Genomic DNA, 20,533 nt, shown 5'->3' on the forward strand with positions numbered 1-20,533 from the left:
ACATACTGTATAACATATACATTTCTCCCAGATTAAAATGCAGTAATAATTACTGTTTTCCTACATTGCTGTCATTTACGGTAGGGAGTAAAAAGCTGACAGATTTGACAAATTTTGGAGTAGTCTATGTCCTCATGGGAGATTCTCAGTATTACCTTTATTCTTTACAAAAGTACTTCCAGAAAAGAATCTATACATGTGGAATGCATTGCCACAGGAAGTAGTTATGGCAAATTCTATATCTGCATTTAAAGGGGGCTTAGATGCTTTCTTTGCGTTGAAAGACATCCATGGCTACAATTACTAGGTAATGCCTAATGATGTTGATCCAGGGATTTTATCTTATTGCCATCTGGAGTTGGGAGGGAATTTTTTTCCCTTTTGGGGCTAATTGGACCATGCCTTGTAAGGGTTTTTCACCTTCCTCTGGATCAACAGGGATATGTGAGGGAGCAGGCTGGTGTGTTGTACTTGATGGACGTATGTCTTTTTTCAACCCAAATAACTATGTAACTAAAAGATGCCAGCCAGCCTGCTTGCCTACTTGTTTGCACACTATTCAGGCAGTTGGACTGAGCAACTGGCTTTCAGTAAGTGCTTTTGTAAATAAAGAAGTACCTGATAATACCCCATGAGAACATGGACTAGTCCAAAATCTGTCCGATTGTCCCTACATACTATAAGTGATAGCAGGACACCAAAAAAGGTAATCTATAGTGCATTTTACTCTGGTAGAAATCTGCATTTTATATGTAGGTATTTTTAATTTTTCGCAATAGTGGTTAATAGAACAATGCTTTCTACTGGTGCTTGGCTGAATGAGTCCACCAGGCTGATCACTGGCTGACGTGCCAGGGGCATCAGGACCCGCTGTACCGCATACATGAGATTTTTTGCAGAGGCTGTTATTTGCTGCCTCGGGCAAGTTTCAGCTTTCCTATGTATGAGGCAATTTCCCTAACAGAATGTTTATCATTACGTGTAAGACAGCGGAGCCCTTGGAGGAAACCTACACAAACACAAGGAGAACATACAAACTCCATGTAGACCATTTCATAGGTGGGACAAGACCCTGGCCCTCCACCACTGCAAGGCAAGAGTGCTGTACAGTTACTTACTACAGTATGGTCTCCACGTATCTATTATTATTAGTAGTAGTAGTAGTAGTATAATTGATTTATAAAGCGCCAACTTATTCTGTGGCGCTGTACAGAGTAGGAAAACAAATAAGGGGTCCAGAATGATACAGACAATGACATACATTAAAAATATGGACACTGGTAGAAAATGCAGAAATGGTGGTTACAATGACAGATGTAACATGATGAATAAAATATATGACAGAGTGCAAGCTATGAAATGGATAACAAAATCCAAGACACAAAGGGGTGAGAGAGCCTTGCCCTTGCAAGCTTGCAATCTAAAGGAATGGTGGTGGGGGGGGGGGGGGGGGGGGTGAAACAAGAGGCGGGGTAAAACAAGAGGACCATTAAGGGACTCATTGTTATAACAGTAAGATGGAAGACAAAGATCTTACATCTGGTCAGATTGATAATTTTGATACATTTTTACTGACATTTTTATTGATTTATCATTCAGCACCGAGTCCCAAGGAGTAGCTGAAAGGAAATCTAAAGGCCACAATAAGTAGCCAGTACCGTGTATTCTTAACCACAGTCATTTACCCAATACTGTCATTCGCTCTTTAGCACTCTTTTATCTTACCTAGCAATGCAGAATTATTTACATCTGGTATAAATGTAGAAAGATTTAAGTAGAGCATTAGTGAGGTAACTGAAATTCACACATAGGGAGAAAATCACAAACACTTCTTCCCTGGAAGGCTCCCTCCCAATTCTTCTCTTCTTTACTTTCCAAGTGTCTTCTCGATATCTTTCAAGATGACCATTTCTTCTCAACCCTTCGAAAAATAGGAAGGCATAGAGAGCAGCTTTGATTGTCAGGTTTGCACATACCTTTCCCACAGTGTCAATGACCAGTGACAATTAGGTGCAGGGCTGGATTTTCCATACGGCACTGTAGGTGCATGCCTACAGGCGTCTGGTGATGGAGAGGCAGCTCACTCCTGTCCTGAGCATCTCCCTTCCTCCTTCCCTATCCAGAGTCCCGAGTGGAGCATAAATGATAGGTTACCCTGGCTACCTAATACTAAGGGACACCTGTGGCTACCTACGTCAGGCAGGGGAAGTAGGAAAGAGGTGAAAGCTGGTCCGGCCAGCACACTTGTGGTGCGGTTCTGGGGGGAGTTTGTGGGTTCAAGGAGGGTGAAGTCTAGGGTGCCAGAACATCTGTGTATATAGGCTTCTGTGGTGTAAATCCAGGCCTTAACTCACCAAATACAAATACAACTCAAAATTAACTCACCAAATACATCTAAACCGTGCCAAGAGAGGCCTATGTTTCAAATACAAAGCACCTAGTGCTAATTTCTTACATTGTGTATGGTACTTCCCTCAGGTACAAGACTATTGGAAATAAATTATCAATTTCCTTTCCTCTAAGCTTAAACTCCCTGTCATATCAGGCGTGTATGTTGGGGATTCGGGGCAACATGGTATGTAGATCATATAAAAAAATACTAATCCATATTGTTCTGTTCTATGCTAGGAAAGCTCTTACTTCAAGGTGGAAACAGAATTCTCTTCCCACGGTATCGGATTGGGTTGGGATGGTCCATAAAATCCTCCCGCTGTTTAAACTCACGTATCAGTCCAGATCCCAGTTTGGTAAATTTGATAAGGTGTGGGGCACATGGATTGATGCTTCAGATACCATAATTCCTCATTTAGATCTCACGGTGATGGTGCAAGACCTCAACTTATAACTCATTTACTAACTAACTATGCTTTATAATTATTGACATTCGGAGATAATACTTCTGTGATTATATTTCCCTGTAATTCAGCAGATCATATCTACTATTTTGTATAATACTGATCTGTATTGATGATACTTTTCCTTGGAATGCTGGAGGATGTTTTGTTTTTCCTTCTTTTGTTTGTCTTTTTTTTGTTGTTAAATTTCATTTCTTTTTCAAAATGTTATAAAAATTATCTTGAAAAAAAAACCTTTCCAAGAGAAAAGACAAATAAAAAAGAGATAAGGGGGTTAGTTAAGAATCTTCACATGAAGAACTAGGATCTGATTATTTAAAAAGCGTGCAGAAATTACAATCAATAAGGGCAAATTTGTCACACTTCATTTTTCTGTGCCTCACAGAAACACGGTTACCTCTTTCAGACACATGTAAAAACAAAACAGAGTACACCAAGAGCCCAATAGTGCAATATTGTCTGGTAAGCTCAATATATAATGTAATGTCAAAGGTTCTTATACTCACAAAGGTGGGTTACCATCAGGCAACCACTTGACAGGCAGGTGGGGAGTATTAGTACCTGACCCCACTCAGGTATAAAAGTCGCTCTCTGTAGAGGAAAATGGGGAAAGAACCCCTCCACCAGGGGTGGACTTAATCGTGCTGTAATATGTACGAACAGAGGAGCCAAGCAGAGTAAAACAATGTTCTAAAAATGATAAAAAGAGGGAAGTAGAGGTGGACTTACCTCCCTCTGGTAGTGGACATATACTCAAATGCAGAGTAAAAAATATACAATTTATTCACAGCTCCATATGTAGGTAGAAAAAAACAAAGTCTTGTAAAAGTAATACCTTTTAATGGCTAACTGATAAAGTTAAATAATGCAAGCTTTCTGGGATCTAGACCCCTTCTTCAGGCATATTTCTAGATGTTAGCTGTAGTAAAACACTGATGCAGGGAAGCTGCATGAAGATGGCAGTTGTACTGGTTGCTGTTTAGCAGTTAGATGTCATGTGATCAGCAGGCTGGAGCCAGTGAGCTTATGCAAGCAAACATGAAATCTAGCAGGTTTCTGAAGATAGTGAAGCCAAGTCAATCATGTTACATAAGGAGTCATGAATCCCATTCCACAATTTAAACCTTCTGTTAATGTCTTGAACATTTTCATAAATTTGTACTCAGAAATCTTTCTTGCTTGTTCATTTTTGAAGTTACCCTTAAGAATAAATACTTTTAGATCTTGCATGCTGTGTCCTGGTTCGCAGAAGTGTTGGCCCACTGGTGTGTCCATTTTACCCTCATTAATTTTAAAGCGGTGATGGTTCATTCTTGTGCGCAGTTTTTGTCCTGTTTCTCCTATATAGATTCCTCTTGAGGGGCATTTCATGCAGCGTATCATGTATACAACATTGGATGATTCACAGGAAAATTGGTCTGATATTTGATGATATTTCTGTGAGTTTGGTATTTGTATTTGGCTTGTGCACAAGATATAAGGGCAGGTCTCACACCTTGCGTTATTACAGGGTAATGTGCCTGGAGTTTCTGGTGTAGATAATGCACTTCTGATAATCATTTGTCTCAAATTGGGAGGTTGTCTGAAAGCAAGCATTGGTAAATCAGGAAAAACTTCTTTCAGGCGTTTGTCTTTATGAAGTATCGGTTGCAGGGCTTTCGATATCTTCCTCAGTGTCTTTAATCTTGGGTTGTAGGTGACCACTATTGGGACTCTGTTGTTTTCAGTCTTTGGGGTGTATTTCAATAGTTCCTCTCTAGATTTTAAAGTTGCTCTGTGTATTTGATCATCAACGATTCGTGGATGATATCCCTGATCTATGAATATATTACGTAGTGACATAAGTTGTCTGTCTCTGTCCTCTGAAACAGAACATATTCGGTTATACCTCAGAGCCTGGCTGTAAACAATAGATTTTTTGGTGTGTTCCGGGTGGAAACTATTCCACTTGAGGTAAATATGCCGGTCAGTTGGTTTACGGTAGATGGATGTTTCTAAAAATCCATCTTGTATATAAATTGTAGTATCCAGGAAACTGACATGGGAGGATGAAAAGTTGAGCGTTAACGTGATGTTCTTGTGGTATTCTGAGAAGTTTTTGTGGAATGTGATTAATTCTTCCTGTGATGCTGTCCAAATTAATAGGATATCGTCTATAAATCTGAAGTAAGCCCATGGTTTAATTTCACACGTTGAAAGGAAGTTTTCCTCCAATCTGGCCATAAATAAATTTGCATACTGGGGTGACATTCTACTTCCCATAGCACTGCCCATTGTCTGTAGATATACATCATTCCCAAATGAAAAATAGTTATGAGTTAGTATATATTTGATAAGTTGTAGTGTGGGCTCTGTTGGTAGATCATTCAACTGAAGGAAATGTTGGCAAACTGCAATACCGTCCTCGTGTGGAATGTTGGTATAAAGTGATTCAACATCCATTGTAGCCAGGATAGCACCCTCTGGGATTGGACCCATGGCAGTCAATTTGTTAAGAAGGTCAGTGGTGTCCTGGATGTAGCTGGCTGTATTCCTTACCATGGGTTTAAGGATGTTTTCTACCCAGCCAGATATCTTTTCTGTTAGTGTCCCCAAACCAGAGATGATAGGTCGACCTGGGTTTCCTTCTTTGTGTATTTTTGGTAAGATATAGAAGGTGCCTATTTTCGGATTATCTGGTATTAATGTAAGTATGTTAGTTGATACTGAGGAAAGATCATTAAGCATATTCTTCAATTCCCTTGAGTATTGTAGCGTGGGGTTTGTTTCTAGTCTTTTGTAGTAGGTGTTGTTGGAGAGCTGTCTGTTTGCTTCTTGAACATAGGTGGATTTATCCAAAATCACTACAGCTCCTCCTTTGTCAGCTGGTTTAATTACTATGTTGTTATTGCTTTTAAGGTTCAGTATTGCTTTCCTTTCTTGAGTGTTGAGGTTGTAGCGTGTCTGTATTTGTTTGTCCAGTATCTCCAATTTGATTCTTTTCCTGAAGTTGTCAATATATTCTTCTAATTTCTTGTTCCGCCCTGATTTTGGTGTCCAGGTACTGCTCTTTTTGGTTTTGCTATTTGTAGGTTCGGTGTTTTCAAATGATGAATATTTAGGTTTGTTATGAAAAAATTCCTTTAGTCTTATCCTCCGAAAAAATTCTTCCATGTCACTACAAAATTCTGTCAATTACTCCATAAGATTCGCACCATCTAAAATCTTTTTATTTTAGCAATCTTCTTAAAAGTTACAACATGTTAAAATCCACATGTGGGTATGCCCCATAGGAGACGCACAGGCGTTTCGGGCCTTCCTAGGTCCTTTCTCAGATCCTGACAGACCCACACTGCTACAGAATTGCTAATCACAGCTATATAAGGTCCAAAAGAGGACCACATAGAAGACTACTGTTTAACATAAATGCATATTCATGACAGTTGAATTCACCAATCAGGAATCACGTTCCATCCATTGTCAGTAAAGGTGCCTTAAAATAGTCATAATATCACCCATAATGGCTATATATAATCCATATACTGCGGACACTCACCTATAACATCCCACTTGTGTAAAACACCGGGGAAAGTCATTAAATTCAGGCTCACCATGTCCACAGACAATTAGTACAATGCACCCCGAGATAACCAATCAAAATACCGCCGACAGCGTCCGTACAGGAGCTGTTCTTAGTTGCGGCCAATCAGAAGCGCCCATCTAAGTCGTTACACTACAAAATTCTGTTTCATCAAATCTTTTGGTGGGGCAAAAAGTGAGTCCTTTAGATAGAACAGCTAATTCAGTCTTGCTAGGGTTATAGCTGGACAAGTTAACCACAGGTAAAAGTTTGGCAGTTTTAGGCTCTGAATGGGGTTCACTTGTATCATTCTCCAGAATGTTTGCAGCTTTGAGTCTCAGGCTGTCAAGTTTATTTTTCTTGTTTTGAATTAAACGGTGCTGTAATTGTTTGTAGAATTTCTGTAATGTAGATTTAAGGCTTTCTGATGATGGTCCTTGCATTGTAGAATAGAGTAAATGTAGATTATCTTGGGTAATTCTCTTCTTGCTGTAACAAACCTTAATGAGATGATTCCTGATCCTTTCCGCTGTTCTGTAGCAGAGTTGCTGTGAAAAATGGGTGTTGAAGGTATGCTGAATTGGGTTTCTGATAGTAATACCTTTTGGGATCAGATTTTCTTTCTTGCACTTTGATAGAAAAAAGATGTCACTGTCTAGTTGTGCCAATTTCTTCAGTAGGGTTTTACATTCCAAATCTTGCATGATGATAGTAGTAAAAATGTTTCTGTACCGTGTTAGCCAAACAATATATGTAGGTAGAAAAAAACAAAGTCTTGTAAAAGTAATACCTTTTAATGGCTAACTGATAAAGTTAAATAATGCAAGCTTTCTGGGATCTAGTCCCCTTCTTCAGGCATATTTCTAGATGTTAGCTGTAGTAAAACACTGATGCAGGGAAGCTGCATGAAGATGGCAGTTGTACTGGTTGCTGTTTAGCAGTTAGATGTCATGTGATCAGCAGGCTGATTACATTATCTACACCAGAAACTCCAGGCACATTACCCTGTAATAACGCAAGGTGTGAGACCTGCCCTTATATCTTGTGCACAAGCCAAATACAAATACCAAACTCACAGAAATATCATCAAATATCAGACCAATTTTCCTGTGAATCATCCAATGTTGTATACATGATACGCTGCATGAAATGCCCCTCAAGAGGAATCTATATAGGAGAAACAGGAAAAAAACTGCGCACAACAATGAACCATCACCGCTTTAAAATTAATGAGGGTAAAATGGACACACCAGTGGGCCAACACTTCTGCGAACCAGGACACAGCATGCAAGATCTAAAAGTATTTATTCTTAAGGGTAACTTCAAAAATGAACAAGCAAGAAAGATTTCTGAGTACAAATTTATGAAAATGTTCAAGACATTAACAGAAGGTTTAAATTGTGGAATGGGATTCATGACTCCTTATGTAACATGATTGACTTGGCTTCACTATCTTCAGAAACCTGCTAGATTTCATGTTTGCTTGCATAAGCTCACTGGCTCCAGCCTGCTGATCACATGACATCTAACTGCTAAACAGCAACCAGTACAACTGCCATCTTCATGCAGCTTACCTGCATCAGTGTTTTACTACAGCTAACATCTAGAAATATGCCTGAAGAAGGGGACTAGATCCCAGAAAGCTTGCATTATTTAACTTTATCAGTTAGCCATTAAAAGGTATTACTTTTACAAGACTTTGGTTTTTTCTACCTACATATATTGTTTGGCTAACACGGTACAGAAACATTTTTACTACTATCATCATTCACAGCTCCATAAAATTGCAACGCGTTTTCGCGGTCAACAGTCCCACTTCATCAGGCAGTATAGGAGCATATAAAACTGGTTCAGGTCCAGAGGTGCTCACACACTTTATGGACCTGAACCAGTTTTATATGCTCCTGTACTGCCTGATGAAGCAGGACTGTTGACCGCGAAATGCGTTGCGATTTTATGGCAAAAAATGGGTGTGGCTACAACGCGAAAAAATGGGCGTGGTCATGACCGGATGAGGGCGGGGCTAACTGTAATTTAAAGTGAACCCAGGGTGAGAGTGATATGGTGGCTGCCATATTTATTTCCTTTTAAACAATACTAGTTGCCTGGCAGCCCTGCTGATCTATTTGGCTGTAGTAGTGAACTGAATTACACCAGAAACAAGCCATGCAGCTAATCTTGTCAGTTCTGACAATATTGTCAGAAACCCCTGACCTGCTGCATGCTTGTTCAGGGTCTATGGTTGAAAGAATAAGAGGCAGAGGACCAGCACGGCAGCCAGGCAACTGGTATTGCTTAAAGGGAGATAAATATGGCAGCCTCAATATTATTCTCACCTCGGGTTCCCTTTAAAAGTGCAACGCAAAGACAGAGGGCCCAAGTTTTGGTGACCATTTTCCCAGAAAATTCACATAATTGTGCAGGTTTTCTCAAGAAAATACACGTAATGTGAGCAGATTTTAACAAAAAACACGTCCAATGACCCCAATATGCACAATCGTTATCAGATATGGCCCCAATATGCACAATCGTTATTAGATATGGCCCCAATATGCACAATCGTTATCAGATATTGCCCCAATATGCACAATCGTTATCAGATATGGCCCCAATATGCACAATCGTTATCAGATATGGCCCCAATATGCACAATCGTTATCAGATATGGCCCCAATATGCACAATCGTTATCAGATATGGCCCCAATATGCACAATCGTTATCAGATATGGCCCCAATATGCACAATCGTTATCAGATATGGCCCCAATATGCACAATCGGTAGCAGATATGGCCCCAATATGCACAATCGGTAGCAGATATGACCCCAATATGCACAATCGGTAGCAGATATGACCCCAATATGCACAATCGGTAGCAGATATGACCCCAATATGCACAATCGGTAGCAGATATGGTCCCAATATGCACAATCGGTAGCAGATATGGTCCCAATATGCACAATCGGTAGCAGATATGGTCCCAATATGCACAATCGGTGGCAGATATGGTCCCAATATGCACAATCGGTGGCAGATATGGTCCCAATATGCACAATCGGTGGCAGATATGGTCCCAATATGCACAATCGGTGGCAGATATGGTCCCAATATGCACAATCGGTGGCAGATATGGTCCCAATATGCACAATCGGTGGCAGATATGGTCCCAATATGCACAATCGGTGGCAGATATGGCCCCAATATGCACAATCCGTAGCAGAAATGACCCCAATATGCACAATCGGTAGCAGATATGACCCCAATATGCACAATCAGTAGCAGATATGACCCCAATATGCACAATCGGTAGCAGATATGACCCCAATATGCACAATCGGTAGCAGATATGACCCCAATATGCACAATCGGTAGCAGATATGACCCCAATATGCACAATCGGTAGCAGATATGACTCCAATATGCACAATCGGTAGCAGATATGACCCCAATATGCACAATCGGTAGCAGAAATGACCCCAATATGCACAATCGGTAGCAGAAATGACCCCAATATGCACAATCGGTAGCAGAAATGACCCCAATATGCACAATCGGTAGCAGAAATGACCCCAATATGCACAATCAGTAGCAGAAATGACCCCAATATGCACAATCGGTAGCAGAAATGACCCCAATATGCACAATCCGTAGCAGAAATGACCCCAATATGCACAATCCGTAGCAGATATGACCCCAATATGCACAATCCGTAGCAGATATGACCCCAATATGCACAATCCGTAGCAGATATGACCCCAATATGCACAATCCGTAGCAGATATGACCCCAATATGCACAATCAGCATCACCTGAAAAAGAAAAGAAAAACCCATTTACTCACCTACAGCCAGAAGACCTTCTTTCCCGACCTCCTGTCCCGAGTCCCGACCTCATTGTGGCGCGCAGCGCCCGCGCGCCCACGATCCTCTTCCTTCCCGACGTCACGACGAGACTTCCTGCCTGCATGCAGAGAGCAGGGCTACGGGAAAATGGCCGCCCGAAGCCATGCACTGCAGACTCGAAGTCTGCAGAACAGGGCTCCGGGCGGCCATCTTACCGTAGCCGTGCATGCTGCTCCGTGCTGCCGCTGTGTGAACTGACTTGGCGTCTTTTAGACGCCTGAAGTCAGTTCACTCCAGGGGGTGCTTTGGGGGTGCTTGGACAATTCTAGGGGGTGCTCGAGCACCCCCAAGCACCCCCCTGGCGCCGCCCCTGACTCTGTACATTACAGCAGAGCATTTTGTGTCATTTTTAAAGAAAAATCTCAACTATCTATCCAGCGCCATTTTGCTTGCACTCCTGATCGAGCCATCATACAAAGCTATTAACCAGGGATGTAACAATAGCCCCTGCAAGGGATGCAGCTGCAAGGGGGTCCCCCCCCCCCTTCCCCGCTGTCCTGAGAGACTGATAACTAAGGGCATGGATAGAAAAAGCATGGATAGAAAAAGCTTTCTACTCTCTGCACACTTGTTCTAATGAGTCCCTATTCATTGTGCCAGTGTGCAGCAGTGTATAGTGTCTTTGATGTTTATATATCCACTGCGCTCTCACAATCAGATAACTTCCTACAAAGAGAAAAGACTGTACATCGCGTAATACTGTTTGCATAAGCACTCAATTCAAAAATCCCCGTGCAGTGTGAACCAAGTGCCGTCACTCATGAATAAAACAACCACCACCCCTCAATCAGGGAGGCTCACCAGATTGTAGCCACCTCTCTTTACAGGTGGGTCTCAGGCTTTACACTATGCTTCACCATGGAACATCAGTGAATCATACCAGGGTCCAGTATAAATCTATTTTAATCTTCCATAAAACTTAAATAAAACATATAAAAAAATGTCATTGCGCAGCATGAAGTACAAGTATCTGCCAACATCCACGCTTCTCGCGCTACTATGTACTTACAAGATCCCAGACGGTAGATAGCATATCACAGCAGTGTTCCCAGTGCCTGGAATAGCTCTCGCTTGGTTATCAGTTGGCATCCCGCTCACCAAGTTCCCACGCTAGTCCGGCTTCCCTCCGCGTACCGCCGCTACCTCCTTGCATAATTACGTCAGGCGTACTGGCTCCGCCCTATGCGTTTCGTCATCCACCAGACTCATCAGGGGCGGACTAGCGTGGGATCTCGGTGAGCGGGACGCCGCCCGATAGCCAAGTGAGAGCTATTCCAGTCTCTGGGAACACCGCTGTGATATGCTATCTACCCTCTGGGATCTTGTAAGTACATAGTAGCGTGAGAAGCGTGGATGTTGACAGATACTTGTATTCATGCTGCACGATGAACGTTTTTATATGTTTTATTTAAGTTTTATGGAAGATTAAAATAGATTCATACTGGACCCTGGTATGATTCACTGATGTTCCATGGTGAAGCATAGTGTAAAGCCTGAGACCCACCTGTAAAGACATGTGGCTACAATCTGGTGAGCCTCCCTGATTGAGGGGTGGTGGTTGTTTTATTCATGAGTGACGGCACTTGGTTCACACTGCACAGGGATTTCTGAGTGCTTGTGCAAACAGTATTACGTGATGTACAGTCTTTTCTCTTTGTAGGAAGTTATCTGATTGTGAGAGCGCAGTGGATATATAAACATCAAAATTGCTTGGACTTGGAAAATACCCCACAGCGAACTCATACTAATTGTATTTGCTCTAAAGACTTGTGTTAATTGCTTTGTGTGTAAGGTGGCGCAGCCTGAGATAAAATAGAGTGTATAGTGCCTGGACCCCAGCACATCCACCCCCTTCTCAAGTGCTGGGTACTGTAGTGATGCTGGAGAAGTCTGCACAGCCAGTTCTGCTTCTTCAGTCCAGGACAGAGTGAGTGTAATAAGCTGAGGCTGGGTGCACACTCGTCTGTCGGTTTTCTTTATGCGTTTTCTGCACACCATGGGGTTGATTCACTAAACCGTGCTATGACAAATAGCACTTCTTATTAAAGATATCACACCTTATCAAAGTTAACATGCCTTATCAGAGTAGCATAAAGAGAGCTATGAACCCGCAGGGGCTCAGGGCAGGATCAGTGCCATTGCCAGTTAGCAGGCATAAGTTTGTAGCACTCACTATGCTACTCTGATAAGGCATGTTAACTTTGATAAGGTGTGATATCTTTGATAAGGTGTGCTATTTGTCATAGCACGGTTTAGTGAATCAACCCCCATGTGTGTGTGCATGTGTGAAAACATGCACGTTTTATCACAGAAGCTAATATAATTGAGAGAGAAAATGCCTGCTTCACTGCTGTCTGATTTTATCTGCATGGGGACACATTCAAGTGTGCTCTAGCCAATGGAATAACATTGGTCCTCAGTTTATCTGTGCAAAAAGCGAGGGGGGCTCCATCCAAAGTTTCACAGGTAGGCCCAGTGATTTCTAGTTATGCCCCTGCTATTAACAAATAGTTTTAATACATGAATTTGATCCTATTTGGATCTAGGTCTCACACTTTTTCAATTACTAAGAGATGAACTTGATCAGTTCACCTCGTTTACTACTTCTTAAGCCAAGACTTTTTTCCCCCTGATGTTTTAAAAGCTCATCTTTCTTTCAAACCATATTATATCTCTATTTTGGGGATAATTTCTCCTAAGCAACCCTGTATGGGGGAGTGGGTTGTATGAAACTCCCCCAATAGGAGAGAGGGCCTTTTATTATTTACACATATAGTAGGGAATTGAGATGTGTGTACAGACATTGTTAAGTAACAAGTAACGTGCTTTTGTTATCATTTTTAATTGTTATGGCCTATGTCATCTTAATTTCATGTTCAATAACCTTATGATTTTATGTCCAGCGAATGACCTGTCTTTTAGATCCTTAATTTTATTACCTAATATGATTATTGGGCCCTCTTTAGCCCCCTTGCCGTTCCAATTATTGCAGCAAGCGGGCAGCGCAGCACTTTTTTTTAAATCATGTAGCTAGCCTAGCGCTAGCTACATGATAGCCGCTGAGCAGTGGCATCCCCCAACCCGCACCGATCGCCTCAGGCGATCTGCGCAAGCAGGAAAACCCGTTCAGAACGGGATTTCCTGCATGGCTTCCCCCGTCGCCATGGCGTCATGACGTCACCGACGTCATGGATGTCGTGACGTCAGAGGGAGTCCCGATCCACCCCTCAGCGCTGCCTGGCAACGATTGGCCAGGCTGCGCAAGGAGTCTGGGGGGGGCGGCACAGCGCGACTGGTAGCGGTGAATCGGCGACGAGCAGCGGCGATCGAGTTATGCACGCAGTTAGCAAAGTGCTAGCTGCATGCAATAAAAAATAATTGTAAAAATCGGCCCAGCGAGGCCTGAGCAATCCTCCTGCGCAGCTCAGCTCGGGATAACTGGCAAGAAGGTTAAAGTCCTGTTGATCTGTTGCATTCCTTGCCCTTAGATCCGAGATGAAAAACTAACTATAACAAGTAACTTGTCTATATATGTTATCTAAAGTTTAGAAAGTTTACACAGCATATCTAGCTGCAAACAGCTGCAACAGTTTATGATTATTTATTCCTTTGATACAATGAGGGCAGCCATGTTCTGTTTGTCACATTGTCACAGGCTGAGGGCTGGAGATGCTATCAGCTTACCTGTGTGTAAATTCAGTCCCCTCTCCTCCTCCCTCCTCCCCTCTGCCTCTGAAATCAATGGCTAGTAACCTCCTCCTCCTGCCCAGACTGAGCTCCCATAAGTCCTTGCTACAGTGCCAAGGCACAAAAGGAACTGTGGGCGAGGCTTGTTTAGTTTATAGGGAATTAGAGTATTAAAGCAAAACAAAAAAGTATCTGGCTTGAGGAATGCCCTATAAACTATATGAAAGGAACACAATTATGCAATGAGTATAAGTTTATCTCGGATCCACTTTAAAGGACTACTGCAGGGGGGTAGGGGGAAAAAGAGTTGAACTTACCTGGGGCTTCTTATGGTGCCCTGCTGACGTCCTGTGCCTGTGCAGCCACTCACCGATGCTCCGGTCCACGCCTCTAGTTCACTTCTGGAATTTACAACTTTAAAGTCTGAAAACCACTGCGCCTGCGCGGCCACGCCCTTGCACCCGCTGACATCACCAGGAGTGTATTGCGCAGGCCCAGTACAGTCTGTGCCTGTGCAGTAAGCTCCTGGTGATGTCAGCGGGAGTGAGTACACGCCGTGCAGGTGCAGTGGTTTTCCAACTTAAAAACTTCAAAATTCCAGAAGTGAACCAGAGGCGTGGACCGGAGCATCGGTGAGTGGCTGCGCGGGCACAGGACGTCTGCGGGGGACCATTAGAAGCCCCAGGTACTCTTTTCCCCCTACCCCCTACAGTAGTCCTTTAAACTCAGAAGAGCAGGAGTCAGGACCCTCTCTCCTAGTGTATTCCAGTACTGCTATGTAATATGTGTACATATCATCCACATGTAGGTTGTACTTTTCATTTGTGTATCCTGTATCCCCTCATTGTTTATAAAAAAAAAAAAGTTTGCTTTCTTAAAACAGAAAGAATTTGCGATAATTCAGGTTGGAGTGAGCTTGAGATGTCTCCCAGTGCATCACTGCTGAATATATGCAAATTAACCATTGTTTATAGAAATCTGTGTATTTTCTATTGTATAGCACCAAGGAAAAAGCTGGAGTAATATCAATAAATAATACTCTATTTTCTAATTTTCTTCTAGGAAGATGACAACAAACAATGAATTCAACTTCGATATAAACGCCACACTTATGTACAGCACTACAGAAGAAACAGACAACTTTTCAAGCACTACATTCAACACGCCTTATCTGTACACCACAGATGAAACATTCAACTTTACAACTTTAAGTGCTACATTGAACTCTACCTTTGTCTACAGTACCAGTGATGCAACAACTAACTGTACAGGTAGTACAATGGAGAGTGTTGTAAAGGTATATTTTGTACCAGCACTGTACAGCATCATATTCATAATTGGATTTCCAGGAAATATTATGTCAATTTCAGTGTATGTTCTGAAGATGAGGCCATGGAGAACAAGCACCATCATCTTGCTGAACTTGGCTATCACAGACCTCCTACATCTTAGCAGCCTTCCATTCTTAGTTTACAATTATGCTAATCAAGAAAAGTGGACTCTTGGGGACTTTATGTGCAAAGTGATTCGCATTGCTTTCCATTTCAACCTGTATGGTAGCATATTCTTCCTCACAGTCTTCAGTATCTTCCGCTACTTTGTCATTGTCCATCCCATGAAATTTCATGCCATCCATAAGAGGAGATGGGCAGTTGTAGCTTGTGCAGCTGTATGGGTGGTTGCACTCATTGAGGTGCTTCCGATGGTGGTCCTGATGAAAAACATACAAGATACGGTGGCTTGTATTGACTTTGCTGCATCTTTTGATAGGTACGATGTTCGCTGGTACAACGCCTGCCTCACTTGTTTTGGCTTTGCATTACCTTTACTAGTAGTGACTCTCTCTTACACCTGCATCAATTGCAGCCTAGCAAATGGACCCTACACCAATGATGTCCAAAAGAAAAAGGCTCGCAGGCTTGTTGTCATTCTTTTGGTTGTTTTTTATGCATGTTTTTTACCCTTACATATTTTTAGAGCTATTCGTATTGAAACACGACTTTACCCAGTAAGTTGTGTATATGAAAAACACATGAATGCCTTGTACTTAGCCTCTAGACCAGTGGCTTCACTGAACACATTTGGAAATTTGTTACTTTATGTTGCCGTAGGGGGTAACTTTCAGCATGCCATTCAGACAGTTTATAAGTCCAATCCTTATAAACATCAGCCATAAGTTACTGCTATTTTCATCTAAACAGCTATAAGTGTGAATGATACCACTCCAGCGGATTCCTGTGTTCTCCTCACCTCCACAGCTGCCGTCCGGGACCCTCCTGAAGATCACAACCATGAAACTCTTCATGCGCACGGCCATGTTGCACCCATGTAAGTAGCATGAGCACAAGTGGCTCCAGCTTACTGCACAGGCACACCCATACTTGTGCAGGTGCGGTATGTCTCTTACATGAAGAGGAGCGCAGTCGCAATCAGAAATCCAACAAGCTCTTGTCAGATTTCTTTTGGGGGCCGGCAAGTGGCAACTGTGGGGGTCAGGAGGACATGAGATGCCACTGCAGGATGTATCTAGTTTTATTTATTTTATTTTTTTGCCTCGGGTACACTTTAAAGGAAATATAAAGTAAAAAAAAAATGCCCATTAACTTACCTGGGGCTTTTTTCAGCCTCCTGAAGTGTTCCTGGTCCCTCGCCGTCATCCTGCACTCCGCCATTTCTCCGGTGTCTCCCTTCAATGTTAGATGCACGGCTCCGTGTTGCGCTCCTCCTCCCATGTGTTCCTGCCGCCAGGAGCTTTCTAAGCTTGCGCAGTAATCAAAATTGCTACTGCACATGTGCAGAATGCTCCCTGCCACGGGAGTGCGATAGAGGATGTATGGCCAGCGCCGCATATGCACATTGACCGGCCAACTCTACAGTCAGCAAGATACTCACCTTCCATCAGCTTCCTTGACAGGTGCTTGATTTGTGTTTTGGCATTGGGCTATTAAATAGCTAAGCATTGCACATACGTTCCAGTGAATGAATAGGGTGACTGTATTTGGGGCTGAATGTTTTAAAATCAGGTCAATTGCATTTTACTCTTGTAACAGGTGTATACTGATGCTAAACACAGTATTTAGCAAAACTGCATTCCTTTCCTCCATTGCTGCCGACTTACTTTATTTGTTTAAAAATACTTTAATGTAGCTTATAAAAAAAAGGAAAAACATTAAACGGACTGAGAGCTATTAATGTCTGTGTGCCCACTGTAGACAGCACTGAGTCAGTAGGGACTGGCAGTGAAAGGAGCCCCATATTTTCTTGTAGCTCTTTAAAAGTCAATGTAGGTGATGTGTTTGCTGATATTAACTAAGCATCATGCACCCATAAAAGGAGAAAGGACTCAGTCTCTACCAAACATGTCATTCGGCTCTACCAAACTAGTCATTTTAAAGAGTCCCTTTAGAAAAAAAAGCAGGGTAGGAGAGGATTTTTGAGGCTCAGCTTTGGTAAACTTGGCCTTCAGTTTTTATGAAAGTCTTCTCTGTACAGCCACAGTTTTCATCTGACACTCAAGACACGTTGAATGTAACAACTTAAAGTTTCCATTGCATAACTATATTTAAGAGTTGTCACAAGGTCAGTATTTTTTTCTACAGAACGTGCTGCTAATAACACAGAACACCAGTACATGGTGTAGTTCTGATTCATTTGTTAGGATAATATACTTGAAATGATAGACTATTGCTGTATACTAAACAGAATTCTAAACAATAAACTATAATCACAGGTCATTTGTGGTTGCCAGTGACATCTGTTCTAATCCCAATATTAATTATAGCTGTACAAAACACTGTTTTGCTTTACTGATGTGGAAGATGTCTTTATTAAACTTTGTATTAACTAAGAGTCTGACGTTCTTTACTTTACATCTCAATAATTTCTGTCTATCATATGCTGTCAATGTAAAAGTGTATGCACTGTTTTTACCCCCGGAGATCTACTTAAATGCGAAGTCCAGAATCTACTTCCATCCTTCCATTCCTTTCTATTGCCCAGTCCTCATCTCTACTTATGTTGGATAAGTGAAGAAAAATGCAGAGGTTTTACAGTACTGTGTAAAATAGGTGCATTAGAAGAAATGATGTGAAGCATAAATTCATGAACAGTTTTATTGCTGAAAACTTCCTAGAAATTTGTATAAACAAGGAAAAAAAAACATAAAAAATAAAAATCAATCTTGAATTTTACCACTTGTTGCCTTTAACACAGAAACCTTTGTTACACTTCCATGCAGTTTCTAAATGGACTTGAACTGTAAGTTGTTCCAAGAATCCTGAAGAGAAGGCACATAACATTTATATTGCGCTTTTCCCCCTGGCGGACTCAAAGTGCTTCTATGCTCCACAGGTGTGCAGGATATTTAGGGAGCCTTGCCCACATACACCTTACTGTTTCACATACTGCTTTGAGCCAGGAATTGAACCCTGGTCAAAGTCTCAATTCCCACATGAAAGACAACAGCCTTACCAATACACTCAAGGGCTTACAGCAGCTTACTAGAGACTCTGAGGGCCTGATTTATTTATTATTCTGCAGAGAATGGTGTGGCTACAGAGTTATGGACCTCAGTGTAAGTTTTACACTGCCCCCTTCACTGCCTCAACAAAAACATTAAAATAAAATAAAGTACTGCATGGGTAATAATCACATGATAAATATGACCACAGTTGGCTCTCCAAGGACAACCACTTTGTGAGATATTTAAAAGGAATGGTTTGTAAATGATTACCAATATTCAAAGCACATATAGAGGTGATCATTACCACCACAGCACCAATAAAGAGCTAATGTAAAGCAGAGATACCGAGAGCCCAGTATAGTGTAGTATGTATTGGATCAAGGTGAAAAATTAGCAAGTAAGTATTATACTCACAAACGTGGGTTACCACCAAGGCAACCACTGTATAGGCAGGTGGGGAGATTAGACCTGTCCCCACTCAGGATTAAGATGTCGCTCTCTGAAGAAGAAAAGGGGTTTATCACCCTTCCACCGAGGGTGGAATATTTGACAAGTGAAGGTACAGAGGCGCCAAAAGGATAAAAACCGATAAAATGTTTAAAATATTCCAGTGGCGGCGGTGGACCAACCACTCAGAAACAGACTTGATACTGTCGTAAGTAACAAAGGAAGCAATTTATTCACATACTCCACGAACAATAGCAGCAACGCGTTTCACGGGCACAATCCCGCTTCATCAGGCATTAAACAACGGGAGTATCATACAACTGTACATCTGAGACACGCTTGGCACCTCTTGGCAGAGGTGCCAAGCGTGTCTCAGATGTACAGTTGTATGATACTCCCGTTGTTTAATGCCTGATGAAGCGGGATTGTGCCCGTGAAACGCGTTGCTGCTATTGTTCGTGGAGTATGTGAATAAATTGCTTCCTTTGTTACTTACGACAGTATCAAGTCTGTTTCTGAGTGGTTGGTCCACCGCCGCCACTGGAATATTTTAAACATTTTATCGGTTTTTATCCTTTTGGCGCCTCTGTACCTTCACTTGTCAAAGAGCTAATGTAGTAACTGAAGGAAGGCCCCGTGTGGACCCATCCGGACAGGTGCCTTGGTGCAGTCACAAACTTTACTTACCCTATTGATATACACCTGTCTGCAGTGATCCAAAGCATCTCTAGAGGAGCTACCATAAGTGATCTAGCAACCCTGGATCAGATTTTATAAAAAGCCTTTTATTTTATGTGATATAAGATTACAGCGCCCAACTGACCCAAGAGAAAAGGGACAATCCCCAGCACTTTATAGCAGACAATCTTGAATTATTCCACTTCATGTTTGCTGGTCACTTATGATATCTCCTCACTGGAGAGGATGGGAAATCTTTGGAGATGGCTTAGTAAATCCAGCACTGAGTACCTTTCTAGTCTGCCTCTCCAGGGCCGGTTCTAGTAACAATGGGGCAAAATTAGCCCAGGGGCCTCCCAACAGACGCTCCTCGACCAAAAAGCAACATTGTGGGCCCTTTATTGCAGCCAAATTTCCCTCCTGAGCCCCTGAGCCGGCTGCAGACCCTCCCTCCCAATCACCTCCCAACTTGCTCTGCGAGGCCCCTGCCGAGTCTTTGGCAGTGCAGTGTCTCACCTGCCCGCCAACACAGAGTAGATGCTACTCTGCCAAAGACACTGCAGAGGCCACCAGGGATCAACATTTAGCACGGGAGGAGACACCTTGGGGGCCCCCTACATGCTATGGGACCCTGGAGCAATTGCCCCCTTTGCTTCTATGGTAGTGCTGACCCTGTGTCTTCTCTAAAGAACAAGAGGAAGGTTCAGTGGGCTTATGATAAATACTATGTAGGGCTGTGCTGTACTGCTCTGCTCTGTTTACTATACTGCCAACAGCAAAAGGAACATAAAAAGGGCTCACATGGGAGACAGCATGGAGCTGCTACTTTTATAAGATAATCTCAGTGCAGTCCTAAGAATAAAGAAAGCCCTATAAACTAGATCACAGTGACAGTGAGGGTACCAGTGGGCTAGTAAGATTAAGGATATGTGTAACGATTGGT

At 42.3% G+C, this 20,533-nt stretch overlaps 1 protein-coding gene across 2 annotated transcripts in view; it reads left to right on the forward strand.

Moving 5' to 3' along the window:
• The window catches only part of OXGR1 (oxoglutarate receptor 1), a 40,411-nt gene extending 22,598 nt beyond the window's left edge, over window positions 1-17,813 (forward strand). The window contains exons 1-2 of one of the 2 annotated variants that reach the window (XM_068265252.1): window positions 7,746-8,094; window positions 15,066-17,813. In XM_068265252.1, the coding sequence (XP_068121353.1) occupies window positions 15,070-16,179 (1,110 nt within the window). In that variant the 5' untranslated portion in view covers window positions 7,746-8,094; window positions 15,066-15,069 and the 3' untranslated portion in view covers window positions 16,180-17,813. Of the gene's footprint in view, window positions 1-7,745; window positions 8,095-15,065 lie in introns of those variants that run through there. The other variant, XM_068265253.1, reaches the window with a different exon arrangement.
• The last annotated feature ends 2,720 nt before the right edge of the window (window positions 17,814-20,533 follow it).

The sequence above is a fragment of the Hyperolius riggenbachi genome, chromosome 2, assembly GCF_040937935.1.
Source record: "Hyperolius riggenbachi isolate aHypRig1 chromosome 2, aHypRig1.pri, whole genome shotgun sequence".
NCBI lineage: Eukaryota > Metazoa > Chordata > Amphibia > Anura > Hyperoliidae > Hyperolius > Hyperolius riggenbachi.